The sequence below is a fragment of the Festucalex cinctus genome, chromosome 11, assembly GCF_051991245.1.
Source record: "Festucalex cinctus isolate MCC-2025b chromosome 11, RoL_Fcin_1.0, whole genome shotgun sequence".
NCBI lineage: Eukaryota > Metazoa > Chordata > Actinopteri > Syngnathiformes > Syngnathidae > Festucalex > Festucalex cinctus.
The window spans coordinates 9,549,984-9,570,164 of record NC_135421.1 but is presented as its reverse complement, the minus strand read 5'-3'; the positions used below and the strand labels follow the sequence as shown (position 1 = coordinate 9,570,164).

The following is a 20,181-nucleotide window of genomic DNA, read 5'->3' as shown; positions in this document are numbered from 1 at the left end:
AGTGGAGTGTTGACAGTTGGTATTGGTGCCCCAAAAATTCCTTAAAACTTCTCTAATCGAACAGCAAACACAGAATTCTGATTAATATTGTGTTTGCAGAATATAAATAAAGCAGAAAAATCCACTCTCTTTTATCCATCTCAGAGGGACTTCTTGCTGTAGTTAAAGAGGACATGAAGGTAGTTGGTATGAGAACAGAGGATGCAGAGGACAGGGCTAGATGGAGGCAACTGATTCGCTGTGGCAACCCCTGAGGGGAAAAGCCGAAAGAAGAAGAAGAAGAAGGGGGACTTCTTGCTACTTGATGTCAGCTGAAAATGACATCACAGTTGCTCAGGACCCAGATAACGACCAATCACGGCTCACCTGTTTTCTGAAGCTGAGCTGTAATTGGTGGTTACCTGAGACCTGAGCAACTGTGATGTCATTTTCAGTCGACATTAAGTGGCAAAATGACTGCTCACCTGAGATGGATAAAAACGGGTGAATTTCGTTGCCTAACTCATTTTCCACAAACGCCATGTTTAGACTAGTGGAGCAACATAGAACATATTGTAAAGAAATTTTTGGGTTAACCTCTGTTTTAAGTTGATTGTTTTTTGAGAATAGTTCCCAAAAGAGGAGCTACTTATTTTCATGTGGTCAAATCTTTATTTGTAAGTAATTAATTAAATCATTTTCTTTCGCTTTCTTTCTTTCTTTCTTTCTTTCTTTCTTTCTTTCTTTCTTTCAAAGTAATATAATTTCCCTACAAATAGTTCTAATGCCCTTACTGCCCGAAAAGTTAAATAAATCAAATACCTATGGTGATGGCAGTTGGCACAGCACTGGTGTTTTTTGTTGTTGTTGTTGTTGTTTTTTAAAGGGAAAGAAAAAACGCTTTGCGCAAGCTAGGGAGCACTTGGCTGGAAAAAATATTTCTCATTACATTGGGTACATCATTGACAAAATGTTGAGAACCACTGATCGAAGTGAACGATAAGTATTGTATTGTTTTATTTTGGCGATAAGCAATAAACGGAAGTGTCAAGGTTCTCTCCTGGTACTTTGACTGATTTCCTGTTTCAGTCGTGAACAACCACCACCAACAAAATGGCGAAGGTCGCCAAAACACACGACGGTAAAAAATTATTTTTTTAAAAATAATCTGTTCGCAGTAGTTTCCGATAAACAACGACATTATATTGCGACAAATGTTCTGTATCGAATAAACATGCAATTGTAGCAGTTAAATATACGTGTTTTCCTGGTTTCAAACGAGAAAAGCGACGGGCCGGGATACGACGCAACGCGGTCAGATTTAGATAATGGCGCTGGTTGCTCTCCTGTTAGCATCCATACCGTCCACGTCATTTAGCGTTTGTTGTTCACGGTGTGGATCCGTCGACATTCGGGAAGCAAAACCTTGCGCTCAGTCCGAGTAGTTTAAAACAAAACATCATTAAGAGTTTCAAGCGGTCAAAGCTAACTTTAGCATCGAGGCTAACGGAGCAGTTATCTCAACACGTTGTTTGGAATCCATATACCGCGCATGTAATTTAGTTGCTATTTTGTTACATAGTTTACTGCATAACTTTTAAATCCGGCATTTTCTTTATTTTGTATAGATATCGAGGCCCAGATCCTGGAGATCCAGGGGATGAAGGCCAATCTAGTGGAGGAAGGAGATGAGCAGGGAGTCGGCCTTGTTTCAACTGGATTTTATGACCAGGAAATCTACGGAGGAAGTGACAGCCGTTTTGCCGGCTATGTCACTTCGATCGCTGCCAACGAACAGGAAGACGTAAGACACCCCCACCTTCTCATTATACGTATCCACAAATTTGTTTCTATTTACTTGCTCGATGCATGGTTGATTCGAAAGCTGAAGCTAGTGGTCTTGGTACTCTGTTAATGCTGATGCTGTTTGTGTTTTTCTTTTTTTCCCCTTCTCCAGGATGATGAAGAGGAAACGGCGACGAGTTTGTTGGGTCAGAAAAAGCAAGGGTACCATGCTCCAGTGGCCATTCTTAATGCCATTCCTCAGTCAGATGAACAAGTATGTGGTAACTAATGAGGATGTACTTTGTAAAACGGTGTATGAATAGGTACTCTGTCGTACTTACTGTTCTTAATTTTAATGTTTTATATTTAAACTGGAAGAACTAGAAGTGTTTTCTGTGCAAATATATATTGACTGCTAGTAAATGAATATACTTCAAGTAATTCTCTTGTTATAGCGTTTCTGATCATATCAGCAAATACATATAATTGTTTTAGTTTATCAAATATGAAACATAGTCATGCCTCCTGCATTTTATTTTTGCAGTATGATCCGTTCGCGGAGCATCGTCCACAGAAGATCGCGGAGCGGGAGGATGAGTACAAAGCTCGGCGCATGCAGATGATTATCTCGCCGGAGCGTCTCGACCCATTTGCAGATGGTAAATTTTGGCTTTTTACCATCCCCGTTATGATGACACAGTCCTTTTTATTATCCCCCCGCCTTTTTATGTTTTTTCTGTTTATCACCAAGTGTGGTAGCTGTTCAACCCTTCGACCACAATGCAGTTGCTTGCCTCCCAGACTCTATGCCTTCCCTGTGGTCAATCCTTGTTGTTTGTCTTTTGTTTTTCTAAAATGCAATCATTTTGGACATCTTATCTCAATTGTTTGTTTTTTGGGTGCGGAGAGGTTAGGATGGGTCGCAAAAATCCTAAACAACTAATAGGATTACCATGCTTTTGAGTGGGAGAGGTGGTTAGGTGCTAGAATGCCAAAATCTGATTATTCGCCTAACAAACGTGGGTAGCAGAAGGGTTGTGTGTGTGAGTCGAAGGGTTAACAATCCTGTCCGACTGCCAGGCTAAATTGTACGTTACGTAAAGTGCAGTGACGTGAAGTTTAGTCAAGAGCATAATACGCCTGACGAGTGCTCAGCCATGCAGGGCACAGTAACTGAGAGGCTCCTGTTCATGAAGAGGGAACAGACTTTGTAGGTTTTAACAGTCTGTATAGAAAATAGGCGTGGTTGTTTTTGCGCCACAACCGGACTTGAATTTGGATAGTTTGTACTGTCATTGATGGCATTCTAGGTTATAGGGAACATAGTTATTGTTGTTATTCTTAACGTTTATGAAACAGAATTGACACTTCCACTGTATGTAGCTACTAGGGGTGGGCATTAGACAAGTTTTCCTTGATCAACTAAAGGGAAATTAAAGAATATTTTCAATATTTTATTATTAACATTGGTAATTTTTGATAACCAAAATTTCTCAAGTACTAAGGGAAGACTTTTTCAGCACACTATCACATTTCGACCCATAGTGTCTGTGAGTGTCTTTAGCAAATGCAAAAATGGTTATGTCAGATGTCAAAATACATAAATGTTAATAATTGTGGCAGGGTGGACTGCTACATAGCTCCCAGGATCATAAGCGTAGGTAAAGCTTTGTGGAGTGGCCAGCTGTTACACATGACAATTATATTATTATAATAAATATTAAATTAATTTGGAACCGTTTACATGCCTTGGCTGGTGCTGCTGTTTCGGTGTGCAACAATCAAATTGGGCTTAACAGTTTAATATGCATTTTTTTCCCCTGAGGATGAAAAGGTGTTTATTTACAGGAGTTGTATATTGGTCTTAAGTGGATCTGTCACAATTTGAGGGATAGCTGTTATTTGACAACTGACTAGTTCAATTAAATCTGCTGTGTTTTCATCAATGCAATGCACTCCTTTGTGACTCAAATGCACACAATCACAATACATAAAAATACATTTATTATTGTATTCGGTTAAGCCCATCCCTAGTACCAACATACAAGCAAAAATCAAATGCTTTTCAACCACGGACGGTTACATGATTGGCAAAACGAGTTGAACTGATTTAATAGCGTTAACATTACCAAGAGAGGCTTATGAAGCCTGCATGTAGAGAGAGCAAAGAGAGCTCTGTGTACAAACACTGTTGTTGTAAAAATATATTTTTATTTTACAAAGCTCTCTGTAAAATAGAAATATGTTCTCAAAGCAAAATGTGTGCCGCCATACCACAGGCCCATACTAACTGTCCTTAATTTCTCTCCTACAGCAGTACTGCTTTGCCAGTCCTGTACTGCACTCTGTTAAGGGCGCAGCAACTCATCCTGTGTAGGTTATGGGGGACACAGAGAGAACTGTGCATTTGTCAGTTTTCGTCAGGGTCAACTTGCAACTGGTCTTTGAACCCAGCTGGAGCTTCTTTTGATTCTATTAAAGACCCTTTACATTTTTTTTTACTGCCTACTGAGTAAACTATTTGTCTTGATATTCATGATTTCACTTGCTACCTTTTTACCAAAAAGGAAGTCAAGATAAAATTTTAGTTGTATAAAAATGTCAAGCAAGCAAACGTGGCTCTGACAGCTGACCTAATTTTTAATGCAAATTTAAGATGAGCTTCAAAATCAAGTCTACATTTTTATTAAGTTCAGAATTTTTTGTTGTTGTCCCCCAAGAAGATACTTTGATTTTCTTTTTTTTTTCTTCTTCTTCTTTTGAGTGTCACAAATCAATGCAAAACAGGTGGTATACTGTTGTGTGTGAGTTCAAACCCTTTTCCAAAGTGTTACTAATGGTAAAGAGAAATTTTCTAGGCTGCTTTTCTGCTGGTTGAAGTCTGACTGCAGAAGGACCCTTGGCACTGAAAGTGTACGTATTCTGAAGAGCACAGCCCAGGACCCCCTCTGCATCAGTGATGGCTATATCCACTTAAATGAAAGCACCACAAACTTAAGCTCTGCTCGCCATGTTATCTGCTTGTTTTTTCTTATGACGCTATGTCTATGTAAGAGAGGGTAAACATGTATATTTCAGTGTAAATCAGTAGGCTATGTGTGATTTAACTGTTTTTAAAAAGAGCATAATCTGTAACGAGAGTCAGGGTTAGCTGGCTGTGTTTGTGCTTGGTGTGAAACATAAATGGGTCCCGAGAGCGTGCTCTAATGTGTGTCCTTTGTTCTTGTTGGTGCTCTTTCGCGCAGGAGGCAAAACGCCAGACCCCAAGCTCCAGGTCAGGTCTTACGTGGACGTCATGAGAGAGCAGAACCTTTCCAAGGAAGAGGTATGGGAAAGACATTCACAGTTTGCCGACACGATTGTTGTCTTTGCTAAGATTTGTCTTTGCGTGTGCAGAGAGAGATTCGTCTGCAGCTCGTAGAGAAGGCCAAGTCAGGTGACCTCAAAGCTGTCAATGGGTCCGCCACCAGCCAAGCTGCTGCTGCTGCTGCCGCCGCTGCCGCTGCTGCTAAACGCAAGCGCCGCTGGGACCAGACAGCTGACCAAACTCCTACAAATTCTACACCCAAAAAGATGTCCAGCTGGGACCAGGCTGACGCCAATGCTGAGGTGCGTTTTGCCACACAAACATTGATCAATGGGAAGTCACGTTATCAATGTCTTATCTTCTTTAAAGACTCCGGGACACACGCCGGCACACACACCTTCAAACAGCCGATGGGACGAAACCCCCGGTCGGCCCAAGGGCAGCGAGACCCCCGGGGCCACGCCCAGTTCACGCATGTGGGACCCAACACCTAGCCACACGCCTGCTGGCGCGGCCACGCCAGGCAGGGACACACCAGGTCACGCTACACCCGGCCACGGCGGAGCCACGGGCAGCGTCCGCAAGAACCGCTGGGATGAAACGCCAAAGACGGAGAGGGAGACCCCCGGACACGGGAGCGGCTGGGCTGAAACCCCGCGAACAGACAGGGGGGATGAGTCCGTGGGGGAGACGCCCACTCCAGGAGCCAGCAAGAGGAAATCTCGTTGGGATGAAACACCCGCGAGTCAGATGGGCTCTTCAACGCCACTGTTGACCCCTGGAAAGACCCCAATTGGAACCCCTGCCATGAACATGGCTACTCCAACACCTGGTAAAAAAAAAAAAAAAAAAAAAAAAAAAAAGCATTTAATTCTAATTGTCTATTATTGTCTTCCACTAGTTTTTTGGGTGTAACATATTTCCACAAAATTTTACACATTATATACAAAACCGAGAGCATAGTCAGTGTTAGTGTATTCTTTTGGACCGTGCCATGGTATTCCATAATGAGATGATTTGGTGATGTCAGTGTCTTGCGTTAAATGTAAAATATTGCATTCATCGCAATTGGGCAGGAGAATTGAGTCTTAAACTCCACAACCTTGTCATGGCATTGCAGGTCACCTGATGAGCATGACTCCAGAGCAACTGCAGGCGTGGAGGTGGGAGCGAGAGATCGACGAGAGAAACCGGCCTCTCACAGATGACGAGCTTGACGCCATGTTTCCTGAAGGATACAAGGTCCGTGTACAACATGATTACATATTTCAGTTGAACACAAACTTAGTGCTTTACCGTATGGATACTCCAGTCTCTAATAATTTAGCACCAGGGTCAGTTTAACCGGGGCCCAAAACACATTCATATTGCTGACCGTTTGTCCTTCCATGAAGGTGTTGCCGCCGCCAGCTGGCTATGTGCCCATCCGCACACCGGCCCGCAAGCTCGCAGCAACGCCTACTCCCATTGGTGGCATGACAGGCTTCCACATGCAAGTGGAGGATCGCACCACCAAACAGATGAATGACCAACCCTCTGGAAACCTGCCCTTCCTCAAACCTGATGACATCCAATATTTTGACAAACTGCTGGTGAGAAATGCATCACATGCAAATAAAATATAATCCATGCATTTGGGCTGCATTTTAATTCAACATTTGTGAATGTGTCTTTTAGGTTGAGGTGGATGAGTCCACATTAAGCCCAGAAGAACAGAAAGAAAGAAAAATAATGAAGCTGCTGTTGAAGATTAAAAACGGAACTCCACCCATGAGGAAGGTGAGTACCGGTCCCTTTCATCCCTCCCAAACTATAGAAATGTACAATTTCAAAATTGCTTCTATTGTATAGTCACCTACAAAGATGATCACGAACCATTCTGTGATTCCAGTTGACTTGCAAGTTCAAAATGAGAAACTGTCAAAGTAACACACTGTATAAATGGTTTCAACCATAAATCTGCCAAAAACAATCATCCCAAACTTCCGTCTGACATTAGCCTTAAAACTAATTTTACGTATCGGTGATTTGATTTTATTGACAGCCAACCAGAAGAGCAAAGCACACACATGCTGCCATAACCCCTCTAGCATCTTCCACTAACATTCCAAGTTTTTTCCCAACATAAAAATATTTTATAACAGTCAAGATGTATCACTTCAACATGCTTCATTCACAAAATTGCTACTTTCCTGTTAGCTAGGGGTTTGGCACCATCTTGGGGTATCTTAGGGCATTGCAGAAAGGTACAAAAATACTAATGTGTGAGTTTTTCACCAAATTGCTGAGATTATGTTCCACAGGAAAACGCACAAACAGTTGACCCCTTTTGAACTCCAAATGATTGCTTATTACAAATGCTGCCTGGTCCTCTTGTTTCCTTTCACTTTGACCTCTTGAATATCAGGGGCATGTTGCTAAAAGTAAAAGTGTAAAGGAAATGATTGCAAGACCTTGTGAAGGGTTTTTGCTAAATCAATCTGCTGCTTTCAGTGGAAGTCCCAGTGTGCGGACTATCATGTTCTGCTGGAAGCAGCAGATAATAATCTTGTCATCTGTAAAGAAAGCATGCTGTCATCTCCTGACACAAATAGTCATTTGGTTCCATCTCCCTCTCTTCCAGGCGGCCCTGCGTCAGATCACAGACAAAGCTCGTGAGTTCGGAGCAGGACCTTTGTTCAACCAGATCCTACCACTCCTCATGTCCCCGACACTTGAGGATCAAGAACGTCACTTGCTCGTGAAAGTCATCGACCGTATACTCTACAAACTTGACGACCTTGTTCGACCCTACGTACACAAGGTAGACCTGAGCACCTCTCAAGTACCTTTCGCAGTAAATTTGATATGCAAATGTAATTAACTGTCCATTTTGTGCCAAGATCCTGGTGGTGATTGAGCCCTTGCTCATTGATGAGGACTACTACGCCAGAGTAGAAGGCAGAGAGATCATCTCTAACTTGGCAAAGGTAACGTGGAAGACATTTTTGAACGTTTCTGCGTCTCCTGCGAACCATTCTCGCCTGTTCGACCTGTTAGGTGGTCTGATCAGGGCTAGTCGTTCGCTAGATTGACACCAGCATGAGAGCTAGCAGACTTGACTTTCATGTCTCATCTGTTCTCACCCTGCACCCGCTGGATACAATCAAGCTTTCTAGTTTACACATGCATGTTTACCTGCTAATGGCAACATGTTGACGGGCCTAAATCAGTTTTCGTATACTGAAGGTTAATCTTTGGCAGAGGTATTTTAAAAGCACTTTTGGTTTGCAGTTTATGGATCTGAGCCTTAGTCCTCCCAAATAGGCGCATGGGAGCCGTGACAGAAGACCCCTATATCAGTCTTTGCCTTTTACCTAAAAAGGACCTACGGTTAAGGGTCTGTGGCAATTGTGCTTTTTGATTGAGATCCTGATTCCCTCCTGATTGCATAACCTCCTATGTATTTCCAGGCGGCTGGCTTGGCAACCATGATCTCCACCATGCGTCCTGACATCGACAACATGGACGAGTACGTGAGAAACACCACTGCCAGGGCCTTTGCAGTGGTGGCGTCCGCCCTCGGCATCCCCTCCCTGCTTCCCTTCCTCAAAGCCGTGTGTAAAAGCAAGAAGTCATGGCAGGCCCGGCACACGGGTATCAAGATCGTGCAGCAGATCGCCATCCTCATGGGCTGCGCCATTCTGCCTCACCTGCGCAGCTTGGTTGAGATCATTGAGCACGGTCAGTGATATTGCAAAGCAAAATTAGTGATGTTCTTATTCTCTGACAAATGCTTTGTTTGTGGTGGTGCAGGTCTGGTGGATGAGCAGCAGAAGGTGAGGACCATCAGCGCCCTGGCCATTGCCGCGTTGGCTGAAGCCGCTACACCTTATGGTATCGAATCCTTTGACTCGGTGCTCAAGCCTCTCTGGAAGGGTATCAGACAGCACAGAGGAAAGGTGAGCAAATGGGCACTGAACATTACATATTCTGTTTTTATTTTTGATACAATTACAAGATCAGTACGAAGGCTGAATGAGGCGGCAGTGTGAATTTTTGCTTGCTAGCATCTTTTTGGGGCTGTTGCTATTAGTGAAGGACAGAATAATGGCCACCAATGCTACACTGGCAACACTAGACAACATGCCACTGAATAACTAGTATAAGCGAGTAAGTTAAATTTGAATGAATTATGGTTGTCTTCTACTTTTGATGCCAGGGTTTGGCTGCCTTCCTCAAAGCTATTGGCTACCTGATCCCGTTGATGGACGCCGAGTACGCCAACTACTACACCCGAGAGGTGATGTTAATCCTCATCAGAGAGTTCCAGTCCCCTGATGAGGAGATGAAAAAGATTGTGCTGAAGGTAAGAAGCACGAGTCGTAAAACTAATATTCTGATTACCATGCGACTCATTCTCGCCTGTTCTACCTGTGCGTGGTTGAATTAGGGCTTGTAGGTCGCTAGAGGAACTCCTAACATGAGAAGCAGCAGAGCCGACACGTGTCCTCTCTGTTCTCACCCTGCAACCCGTTGGGGACAAGCTGAACTTACCCAAATTTTCTAATCCGCACCTCTTTGTCTTCTTGTAGGTGGTGAAGCAATGCTGTGGCACTGATGGTGTGGAAGCCAACTACATTAAGACTGAGATCCTGCCCCCCTTCTTCAAGCACTTCTGGCAGCACAGGATGGCTTTGGACAGACGCAACTATAGACAGGTTAGCACTCACATAAACGTAACAACCTAGTAGTACTAAAGCCACGTTTGCACCAAGGCATGACTATGATAGAAGGCCTTTTCACACTGCATTTGGTGTTAGTGCGGTGCAGCACGCGAGGGGCGACAGCGCCGCGGTGCAAACTTCCCCTATTTTGAATTGCTGTTGCAGCAGCCTACAAGGAAGTAACAGGAATATGCGAAAAGCACCTTGACAATATGTAGTTGTCCTTATGGCATTTGCTTACATTGAGGAGGAGGAGATGAGCAGCAGCACAAAAAACATAAGAGAATGGGTACATCCCACACAATGTGACACCATATTCATCATTACTTTCTTCATTTCCCAGTGCCATTTACAGTATAAATCTGCTAAAATTGTCCTCTGACATTACTCCGTTGATGCTGCTCACAAGTAGAACATATTGCCAAACTAGGCTTACACACGATCAAGATTTTTCAGCCGATCACCGATCAAGTTTGGAAAAAAACATTAACCGATCACAGATTGGAGGAATACATATATATTTAAAAAAAAATAAATAATCATTACACTATGGTTGACACGCAGCAGTTTGTGGAAGTTAGGTGCTGGTCCAGCCCACAAGTAGCGAAACCCCACGTATGATTGACAGCAATTGAAATAAATAAAAAAATAAACCCCACAAAAAACGCTGATAAACAACATAAACGTCAACGATTTGGCATAAAACACAAAATATCGTTTGATACTGATACAGCCGATCAGATCGGTTGGGCCCTGGTCACATATACATTGAGTTTGACGGTAAATGCAATGTGAGAAGGCCTTAATGGAGTAAAACAAGAACACAGACTGAGCAAAAAAAACAACTAATGTAGACTTTCACCCAGGCTTCCTTTTGGCTAAACTATCTCTCAATTAGCTGTCTAATGCTAAAGCTAATCTAAGTTTTGCACTGAATGCAGTTAGTGGACACCACAGTCGAGCTGGCCAATAAGGTGGGAGCCGCAGAAATCATTTCCCGCATCGTTGATGACCTGAAAGACGAGGCAGAGCAGTACCGTAAAATGGTGATGGAGACCATCGAGAAGATTATGGGCAACCTGGGCGCCGCTGACATCGACCACAAGCTGGAGGAACAGTTGATTGACGGCATCCTGTACGCTTTCCAGGAGCAGACCACAGAGGTGAGCACAACGGCGACGTTAACATTTACTGACACGTACACACAAACCTACTCACGGAATCCAATTTCCTTGGCAGGATTCCGTGATGCTGAACGGCTTCGGCACGGTGGTGAACGCCCTCGGCAAGCGCGTCAAGCCGTACCTGCCTCAGATCTGCGGTACAGTGCTGTGGCGTCTCAACAACAAGTCGGCCAAAGTGCGTCAGCAGGCCGCTGACCTCATCTCACGTACCGCCGTGGTCATGAAGACGTGCCAGGAGGTATGTTGAAAAGCTTCATAGGTGCGTTTGCATTCCCCTTGATGTCGCAAAAGTTAAATGCTGTTTTTTATATCTGCATCTGCAGGAGAAGCTGATGGGTCACTTGGGTGTGGTGCTGTACGAATACCTAGGAGAAGAATACCCTGAAGTGCTGGGCAGCATCTTGGGTGCACTGAAGGCCATTGTTAATGTTATTGGTATGTCGTCACGTTAAGCACAGTTGCTCCCATTTATTTAAAAAAATAAAATAAATTGTTAAATCCATGTACAGAAATGTCTCAACCGTATTCACCTTCTTTGTAGGTATGCACAAGATGACTCCCCCCATCAAGGACCTGCTCCCTCGTTTGACTCCCATCTTGAAGAACAGACATGAGAAAGTGCAAGAGAATTGCATCGACCTGGTGGGCAGGATAGCCGACAGGTTAGCATTTCTGTACCCTAAAAGTAATCCCCCACCCCTTACATGATGGCACATCTCATCTGGTTACTTGTGTGAATTTATTCCAGGGGTGCTGAGTATGTGTCAGCCAGAGAGTGGATGAGGATTTGTTTTGAGTTGCTGGAGCTGCTCAAGGCTCACAAAAAGGCCATCCGCCGAGCCACCGTCAACACATTTGGCTACATTGCAAAGGCTATTGGGTGAGTACTGTACAAGCTGTTAAAAACTCATAAAAACGCACGCTGTAAACCGTAGATTTCTGATGGTTAATGTGAGTTGTAGTACAGTGTAGATGCATTCCAAAAACAAAATTGTGATGTTGCAACATGCTGGTAGGTGAACTGTGATATTTTGATTGGACACAAATCGTAAACGTGGAATAATACAGAACTGTTGGTGGAATTAGGACTGACACTTGAATATAAAGTTCTAATCAACAAAATAACAAATACAAAACTATTTACATGTTACAAATAATTTTAAAAAGTCCTTTCAAAAATGTATATCAAGTTAAAATATACCTTGTCAGCCTGCTCATAAATCAGGAATCTGTGTTAAGTTTGCCAGCATTCTGTTTTTATGACACAGTAACTACTGCCAATACACATGCGTGATATTCAAGTATTTTCTGTAATTAGCTAGCTTAACAGTTAAAATAAACCATGCAAAAGAACACAGAATCTCAAAAATTGTCATTGAATATTTAAACCCATACATATATTCAGTTAACCTTCTCATCCATTTTGTCTATTCTTATAAGGGCCCAACAGATTTAGAATTTTTTAAATTATTATTATTTTTTTTTATGCCAATGCCAATTTTTGGCAGAAAAAAAATACTCATTACCAGTTAATCAGCCGATTTAATTAAAAAATTATAGCACATTACACGAAGCATTTTTCCCTCAATTATAAGCGGATCTTTGCTATTTACCTGCTCGCAATGCCTCGCAAATTGTGGTGGTCAACTGTAAATATACTGTTTAAAAAAAATAACTGTTTTTTGCTTACCAGAATGCATTGTGTTGAACAATGTATTTTTAAAAATGGCATTAATTTTTGTTGGTTTTTTTTTTTTTTTTTTTTTTTTTTTTTTTTTACACTTTGACAATTCCTCACAACTTACATTTGCTTTTTCTGCCCTCCCTGAGTGCATTATGGTAAATAGTGAACAGTCCCTTAAAAAGAGTCCAATGGTTTCAAGCCGTTTGTTACACTCCAGTTGAAGTACACTTTAAAACTAAACATAAAAACGAAGACAGTTACACATTGCGTACGCTCAAATATAAATTAGATTTTAGTTAGGTATTATTTCTACAGCGTAGGTAGCTCAAGGCTAATGCACGATGGAAAACAACATTGACCAGCAAAACAGCGGATACTCGTACAAAAAGACTGCGGGGAGTTACAGAGACAAGCATCTCAGCGGTAGTCATGAAAAACAAGATTTAATTGATGTAACTATTTTCTTCAACTCCTTTATGTAACTACTAGTTGTATGAACGATACATTGTTATGGTGTAGATTTATGTCTAATAAATAATGAGACCAGTGTTGTGTTAAACTGCTGTAAATGGTTGGCATACACAGAGGTAAAAACAGTCGTCAAACATCATCATTTGGCCGATTATTTTTGGTCGATGTTTTAAACATCAAAATCCGCCCATTCATTGTTCGGTCCCTAATTCTTATGGCTTGACTGATACTGAATGACAAATGATTGAATTGACTAATTATGTTGCCATCCCCGCAGCCCTCACGACGTCTTGGCCACTTTGCTCAACAACTTGAAAGTGCAGGAGCGTCAGAACCGCGTGTGCACCACGGTGGCCATCGCCATCGTGGCGGAAACGTGCTCGCCCTTCACCGTCCTGCCGGCACTCATGAACGAGTACCGCGTGCCCGAGCTCAACGTGCAGAACGGCGTGCTCAAGTCGCTGTCCTTCCTCTTCGAGTACATCGGCGAGATGGGCAAGGACTACATCTATGCCGTCACGCCGCTCCTGGAGGACGCGCTTATGGACAGGTAAGTTGAGTTCATGTGGAGAATTGCGAAGTCACCTGGAAATGAACAGTTAGTAAGGATGAACCTGTGTGTTGTGTTCCTGCAGAGATCTGGTCCACAGACAAACTGCAAGCGCCGTGGTCCAGCACATGTCTCTGGGCGTTTACGGTTTTGGTTGCGAGGACTCCCTCAACCACTTGCTCAACTACGTGTGGCCCAACGTGTTTGAGACGTCGCCTCACGTCATCCAAGCCGTCATGGGCGCCCTGGAAGGCTTGAGGGTCGCCATCGGGCCCTGCCGCATGCTGCAGTATTGCTTACAGGTAAAACTGCTTGACATTACAGTTAACCCCCGTTTAGTGCCGGCGATATGGTTCAGACTTGAGTGTGATGCGTCAAAATCTGTGCTATATAGAGACCATATTAAACAAAACAAAAAGAAGAGTTTGGCCCCCACCACATGCGTTAAATGCATCATTTTAAATGTATTCAATCACGCAAAATGTGCTTGCTTGAGTTTACTGTTCGACTGACACATTAGAAAAAAAGAAAATTAAACATTGTGTATTTAAACACTATAATGTTTAGATTAGGACATCTGCTATCTGAATACTAACACATAATGCAAAAAGATATAGATGGGGTAAATTAGCATAGATTTATAGTAACTAATCCTTCAGTCAAATACTTAAAATACTCAGAGAGCAGCAACACAGAAAATAATATTCACAGGCATGTGTTCTATTAAATTTGTGGGAACAACAAGAATTAATCTTAATTGGGGATATTCTCTGCCTCTCCTTGCTATTAAACTACAGCTCTTTCAATAGACATCATGTAATAAAGATGACTTGACTTGACTTGACTTGACTTGCCTGGCATGTTGTGGCACTAGGTGGTACTACACTGAAGGCACACAACCTGAAATTCAGACTTCCGTATATAGTGTATATGGCAGTCATATAATCATAATTATAAAATATCAAAAAATAAACTTGTAATAATCAAAAATTTGCTAATTAATTAACAATATAATGAATGAAATAACTTTTTCTTTTTTTTTTTGTCTCAATACTTACGCGCACATTTGACTGAAATATGTAACTTTTTCCTCTTTTTTTGGGGGGGGGGGGGGGGGGGGTGTTAAGTGTGTCAAATGTCACCAGTGTCTTATGTTGCAATTTGTTACAAAAAAAATGCATCAAAATCGGCCTATTTTAAAATAGCTGTTATTGGCGAATTAAATCATCAAGCTAATAATTTCAATTTAACTCAACTTTGTTTATAAAGCACTTTAAAACATTCATTGCTTTATACAAAGTGCTGTACGTGGAACAGAAATCAGTAATGCAGTAAAGATAATTAAAACTTTGTGAAAGGTACACGCTGGCGAATGCTTAATCAACCTGTAGTGGGATGTCTGTGTGTAAAGTTTACCTGTTTTTTTCTACTGCTAACTAATCCGGTCAAAATGAATTGTGCACCCAGCTAATACATTGTTTTATCGCCACTCCTACTAAATAAACCACACTAACTGTTCATCAGATTCCTCGTATTATTAATGAGCAGCTAATTGTTATATACTGCCCAACAAGAAAAATCAAGCCTATCGTGTGTTGTCAGGGTCTGTTCCACCCAGCACGGAAGGTGCGCGACGTCTACTGGAAGATTTACAACTCCATCTACATCGGCTCCCAGGATGCTCTCATCGCACACTACCCTCAAGTGGACAACGATGAGAAGAACATGTACATCCGCTACGAGCTGGAATATGTCTTGTAAATAGCCCCTCGTCCCCCTGCTATTTTTTGTTTTTGTTTTTTTGTTTTTGCTGCCCCAACTTTATCAGCCACTCTGTTGTCTTTGAGGCTTACACTCACAGTGGAAACTGAGCGTTCAAGTAGATAAAATCTGGCAAAGAACATTTAGAGTCTGTACGTACTCCTCCAATAAAACCCCGCCCCTAATTTTTCCCCTTTAGTGTCCAAAATGGATGAAAGCAGTTGTTCCTTGGAATTGTTTTAAATATTTGAACATCTCGTATGTATTGATACATTGGGATTGACTGATCCCTCTCTGTACCTGGTTTCATTTCACATCTCTGTTCTTACGATTAGATTGTTGTTTTTATTTAACCAAATAAAAGGTTTCTGTACACTTGTTTGCAATTGTGCCTCAAAAATAGTCCTTCATGAAGGAAAAATAACTAAATAGTATGTGGTCCACTGTCAAACCATCACAAGACTTAAATATTTCCTTCCCAAACGGGACATCTTTACACCATCAAGTTCATGTTGCTCAGACACAACAAGCAGATGACTGAAGATGAGCAATGGGGGCTCTGCGGGCGACCTTTGGGGATGATGTCTTCATTCACAGCAGCCACAGTTTCAAAAGCCTTATTAACCAAGTCATCATTACTCCCCAAACTTTAGGAAATTTCATTTCAACGTTTTTTTTGTGTTTGTTTTTTTAAAAAACTGCCATCTTTGTCTCTGCATTTGTCTTGGAGTCATATCACTGTGTAAACTGGCAAATGCATGCATGAACAATCACACTAACAAACTACATAAGGGGAAAAAAAGAGACCCTCCCCCCCATGCCCACCCACTTCTACTGTGACCCACATTCCTACCGCAGCACACACGCCATCTGATTCTGTTCAAGTGTGGAGTGCTTGTTTTCCACGCTGCCCCTGCACAAAATGCGAAGATGGTGCACTTACATCAACTTCATGTTATCACACGCTTGAAACATTTGATTTGCTTTGAGGCTCATTTATCTCGTAGCAAGTAGAAGCATGCTCGCGGACACACAGGCCACAATATTAGGTACAGCTGCACAATCCATTGACATGCCAGCCTTTATAAAGATAACAATGCTCTGTTTTGATTGACACCGTCTCTTATAGCTGAATGTGATAACCAAAATTATAGGAACAGCTCTCCCTCAATACATTCACGATATCTTAAAAAGTATTTCATATGTAAGGTTATCTACATTGCATCGTTTTTGAGTGTTAAATTGCCAAAGCATAAAAATGATCAATTATGGATGCAAAGCATGAAGAGATGTGGAAAGTCATATTTACACTCACTGGGCCTCTTTCCAAAGCACTCCTACATACAAACATAATACACAGTGTAAATATTTTTCATTAGTTACTACATCCCTAAAAGGAAAATATACTCAAGTTACATAGAGCATCTGCTAGTATGGCACAAATGTGATATCAAAAATCTGACTAATGACTGATACTACTGTTCTTTTTTTCCCCCAAACTCAACTTAGTAACTTACTAATACCACTAGTACTTTTGATGCATAACATTTGCCCCCAAAAGAATACATAGCATTTTCCTTGAATTTGCATAAAATTAATGGTTATTTTTCTACTCTTAATTTCTAATTCCTGAATCCTGATGTTAAAACAAAACAAAAAAAAAGTTAATAGTACTGATACCTTGGTAACTCATCCATCCCCAATTCTTACGATATGAATATAGTTTTATTTCCAGTCTTATGTTAATAGTAGTTATGATATTGGTATTAAAATAAAAATACATATTTACAGGGGGAAAAAATCTATAATTTGGATAAGTCCTGGGTCTTAGCCTATAGACCAGTTTCTCCATTATTACTAAAAATAAAAATCTATATATATTAATTTAGCTCTATGATTTTTTTTTAAATTGTGGGTTTTCATTTGAATCAGGGCTCTTTGTAATGTTTAGGTTGATAAGTCAAATCAAAACTGGGTCTACAGTGGATAGGCACCAGGCCGCGAATTGCGAAAATCTGTGTATATTGCCTTCCTGCCTTGGAAATAAATAAACCCCCCAAAATAAAATAGAGAAATGTCCAATATGCACAATTTACACTATATATATATATATATATATATATATATATATATATATATATATATATATATATATATATATATATATATATATATACACCCCCCCCCCCCACACACACACACACACATTATAAACAATATTATAGCTAAATATAATTAAAATAAATTGCCCCCACCCAAAAAAAAATCTGAAAATATTGGAGGGGAAATTGGGGGGCAGATGAACCGCTAGTATGCGGGGTCAACTGTACCTAATAAAAGTAGACAGTACTGTTTACTGTACAGTATTTGATTCCCTTTTCCGCCGGTTGATGGCAGCAGCGAGAAGTGTGCGTGTAGGTTTGTGCGTGCGCGCGTGCGCTGGGTTTGTTGATGCTGAGGAAGCCTCTTGTGCATCTAGCGCAGAGGAAGCAAGAGACAACCTCCAACTTCCTGTTTTATCCTTTCTCCGGCTCGGCTCGACTCGCCTGCCCGCCTTGCGCCTCCTGCACGCCGGGGAGGAGCGAGCCTCTCCGGGTACAGACTCCCGAGCCCTCCGCGCTCCATGTGGATTGTTCGCGGTTCCTGCCTGGTGGAGCCAGCGAGCGTTTCGGCGGCAGCAGCCGGCGCCGCGGCCTCGGCTGTGGCTTGCACCGGGCTCGGCCTTTCCCCATCACCGTCAACCCGGGAGACGCTTCGGTCGCTCAGAGGAGGAGGAGGTGGAGGCGGAGGAAGAGGAGGAGGAGCGGGCCTCGCAGCCGGCATCGCCCCAAGGTTGCAGCGCTGTCGGCGGGCGTGGATGAGCCGCCGGAGCCGAGGCAGAGATGGCAGTCCTCAAACTGGCCGACCAGGTAGAGCCGCTAGCCGCAGCTAGCTTTAGCATGCCCGCATCTAGCGAGCTCCGAGCTTCACTTTCACACGCAACCGCAACGCATTTATAACCACATTTGTATTTCTCACAATTCGGCTTCTAATGATTTGGTGGAAATAAGCACTAATGTCACATTTTAAGCAGAACGCTGCAGCCGAATTGCAAGAGGTTGATATGAAGTAGGTGGAGGCGTTCATGTCCTGATGTGTTCATGGACTTTCCAAATTAAATTTAAGCAAACAAACGCCTTCCATAATGACCTTTTCTCATCACATGTAAAATTATGGCGCAGAATATTCAGAAAAAGAGACCTGAAATATTATCTGTCTTGACCCATAATTCTTAAAATATCTTAAACTTTATTGTTCTAGCCACATAGTACAGTGTTTATTTTTTTTTAGGCTTCTATTTTAAAATGCATATTTACATAAAAATGTATACTATATTAGACTAAAGATACTTTCAAATATCAAATAAAAAAATCCCATGTATTATATAAAATAGCCGAGAGTAATTGAAATAATATAGTTTTTTGGACGATGCACCTGAACACATATCTAAAACGGTTTCCTGCAGTGGGCTGCAACTAACGATTACTTTAGTAAACGTCAGTTGCAATCATTTGCAACATGTCTGTCAACAGCTTCAGTTGAAAAAAGGTTGTATTTTGGTGAAATCACGTTGTTTTTTTATTTATTTATTTACTGCCACAACTTGAATGTGGCACAAATACTGCATACTGAATTTATTTATTTTTTGCAATGATTTTGTTGTAATGATCAGATTTATTAATTAAGCCGTATTTAGTTTGCAAAAATGTTGTGAGGCATTCTAGGGCGGAAGGAATTAAAAAATAATCTAATTAAGATTTTGATTTGAAATTGATTAATTATTCAGCCATAATTCTTTTGCTCTGAAACACACAATTTTTTTTGTACCCCTCCAAAAAAATCATGTTAAAAACATGGAAATACAATTCTCAATGAACAATAGCGTAAGTGTAAATCAATTATATGCCCAATAAACATAGAGAGACAAGTGTGAGGTTTATTTTCACGTCATCACATGATTCTCTTTAGCGCTCATAAGCACTTAAGCACTTAAGACCTCACCAAAGAGAACGTTTCAAACATGGTTTTGCACTCCAGAACAGAAGCTGGAGACTTAAAACATTGCAGAACAGGTTCGAGAATGGTCTTGGTCAAACTGGCTTCTTCAAGTCTCCTATACATACGTTAAATATCTGCTGACACCGTTTTGTCCCGGAAACCGAGTGAGTATATCTGCTGGCATAAAAGAAAAAATGCGCAACCCACAACCGGCGAGTTGCTTATGCAACACACAGCCTTCTCTTCCCTTCCCACTTATATATAATAAATAAGTATATTCCCAATGCCTACTTAATTAGCAACACCTGCACCTTCCTAGAGCAACAACAGTATGGTTATCATACTTGCAGCCAGTATTTCTGCATCCTTCAAGTGTTGCTTGGAATATTTTGCCTCTCTGATTATGATGATGATCGTCAAAAAATAGCTTGCAGCATGATAGTGGACAAAAAGTGCTCCATTTTGAAAACCCCTAAAGTATTGTAGCCAAAATATTATAATAATAATCATATTTTTGTAATCTAATTATAAATACAATTAAGCGATTAATCGACAGCATTAAAATGTAAAAGGATTAGCAATGATCTAAATTTAAATTAGCAAGATTAGGATGAGCAAAAGTAATTGTACAAGCATATTTGTCAGTTTAATAATTTATTATTAGATATTAATTATATTACTTAATTTATAAAATATGAATTAATATAAATATCTCA

At 41.3% G+C, this 20,181-nt stretch overlaps 2 protein-coding genes across 6 annotated transcripts in view; both read left to right on the top strand.

Moving 5' to 3' along the window:
• Positions 1 to 984: 984 nt before the first annotated feature.
• On the top strand, positions 985 to 15,802 carry sf3b1 (splicing factor 3b, subunit 1). 3 transcript variants are annotated; one of them, XM_077536022.1, is made up of 24 exons: positions 986 to 1,120; positions 1,608 to 1,783; positions 1,937 to 2,038; positions 2,309 to 2,423; positions 5,010 to 5,089; positions 5,161 to 5,373; positions 5,441 to 5,903; positions 6,192 to 6,313; positions 6,466 to 6,663; positions 6,749 to 6,850; positions 7,695 to 7,874; positions 7,954 to 8,040; positions 8,524 to 8,794; positions 8,867 to 9,012; positions 9,273 to 9,419; positions 9,646 to 9,771; positions 10,719 to 10,940; positions 11,017 to 11,199; positions 11,285 to 11,396; positions 11,503 to 11,623; positions 11,710 to 11,841; positions 13,394 to 13,666; positions 13,752 to 13,968; positions 15,269 to 15,802. In XM_077536022.1, exons 1-24 carry the CDS (start codon positions 1,093 to 1,095, stop codon positions 15,425 to 15,427), a joined length of 3,975 nt encoding a protein of 1,324 aa, XP_077392148.1. In that variant the 5' UTR covers positions 986 to 1,092; the 3' UTR covers positions 15,428 to 15,802. The 3 variants fall into 3 exon arrangements, with proteins under 3 accessions (XP_077392150.1, XP_077392148.1, XP_077392149.1); XM_077536023.1 differs by lacking the exons at positions 986 to 1,120; positions 1,608 to 1,783; positions 1,937 to 2,038; positions 2,309 to 2,423 and adding an exon at positions 2,712 to 4,677; XM_077536024.1 differs by lacking the exons at positions 5,161 to 5,373; positions 5,441 to 5,903; positions 6,192 to 6,313; ... (14 more) ...; positions 13,752 to 13,968; positions 15,269 to 15,802 and having other exon boundaries at positions 985 to 1,120; positions 4,079 to 5,062.
• Positions 15,803 to 18,175: 2,373 nt separating this feature from the next.
• ankrd44 (ankyrin repeat domain 44) overlaps positions 18,176 to 20,181 on the top strand; it is a 36,633-nt gene continuing 34,627 nt past the window's right edge. For all 3 annotated transcript variants that reach the window (XM_077536587.1, XM_077536586.1, XM_077536589.1), the window contains exon 1: positions 18,176 to 18,336. In XM_077536587.1, coding sequence (XP_077392713.1) covers positions 18,310 to 18,336 — 27 coding nt within the window. In that variant the 5' untranslated portion in view covers positions 18,176 to 18,309. The remainder of the gene's footprint in view (positions 18,337 to 20,181) is intronic.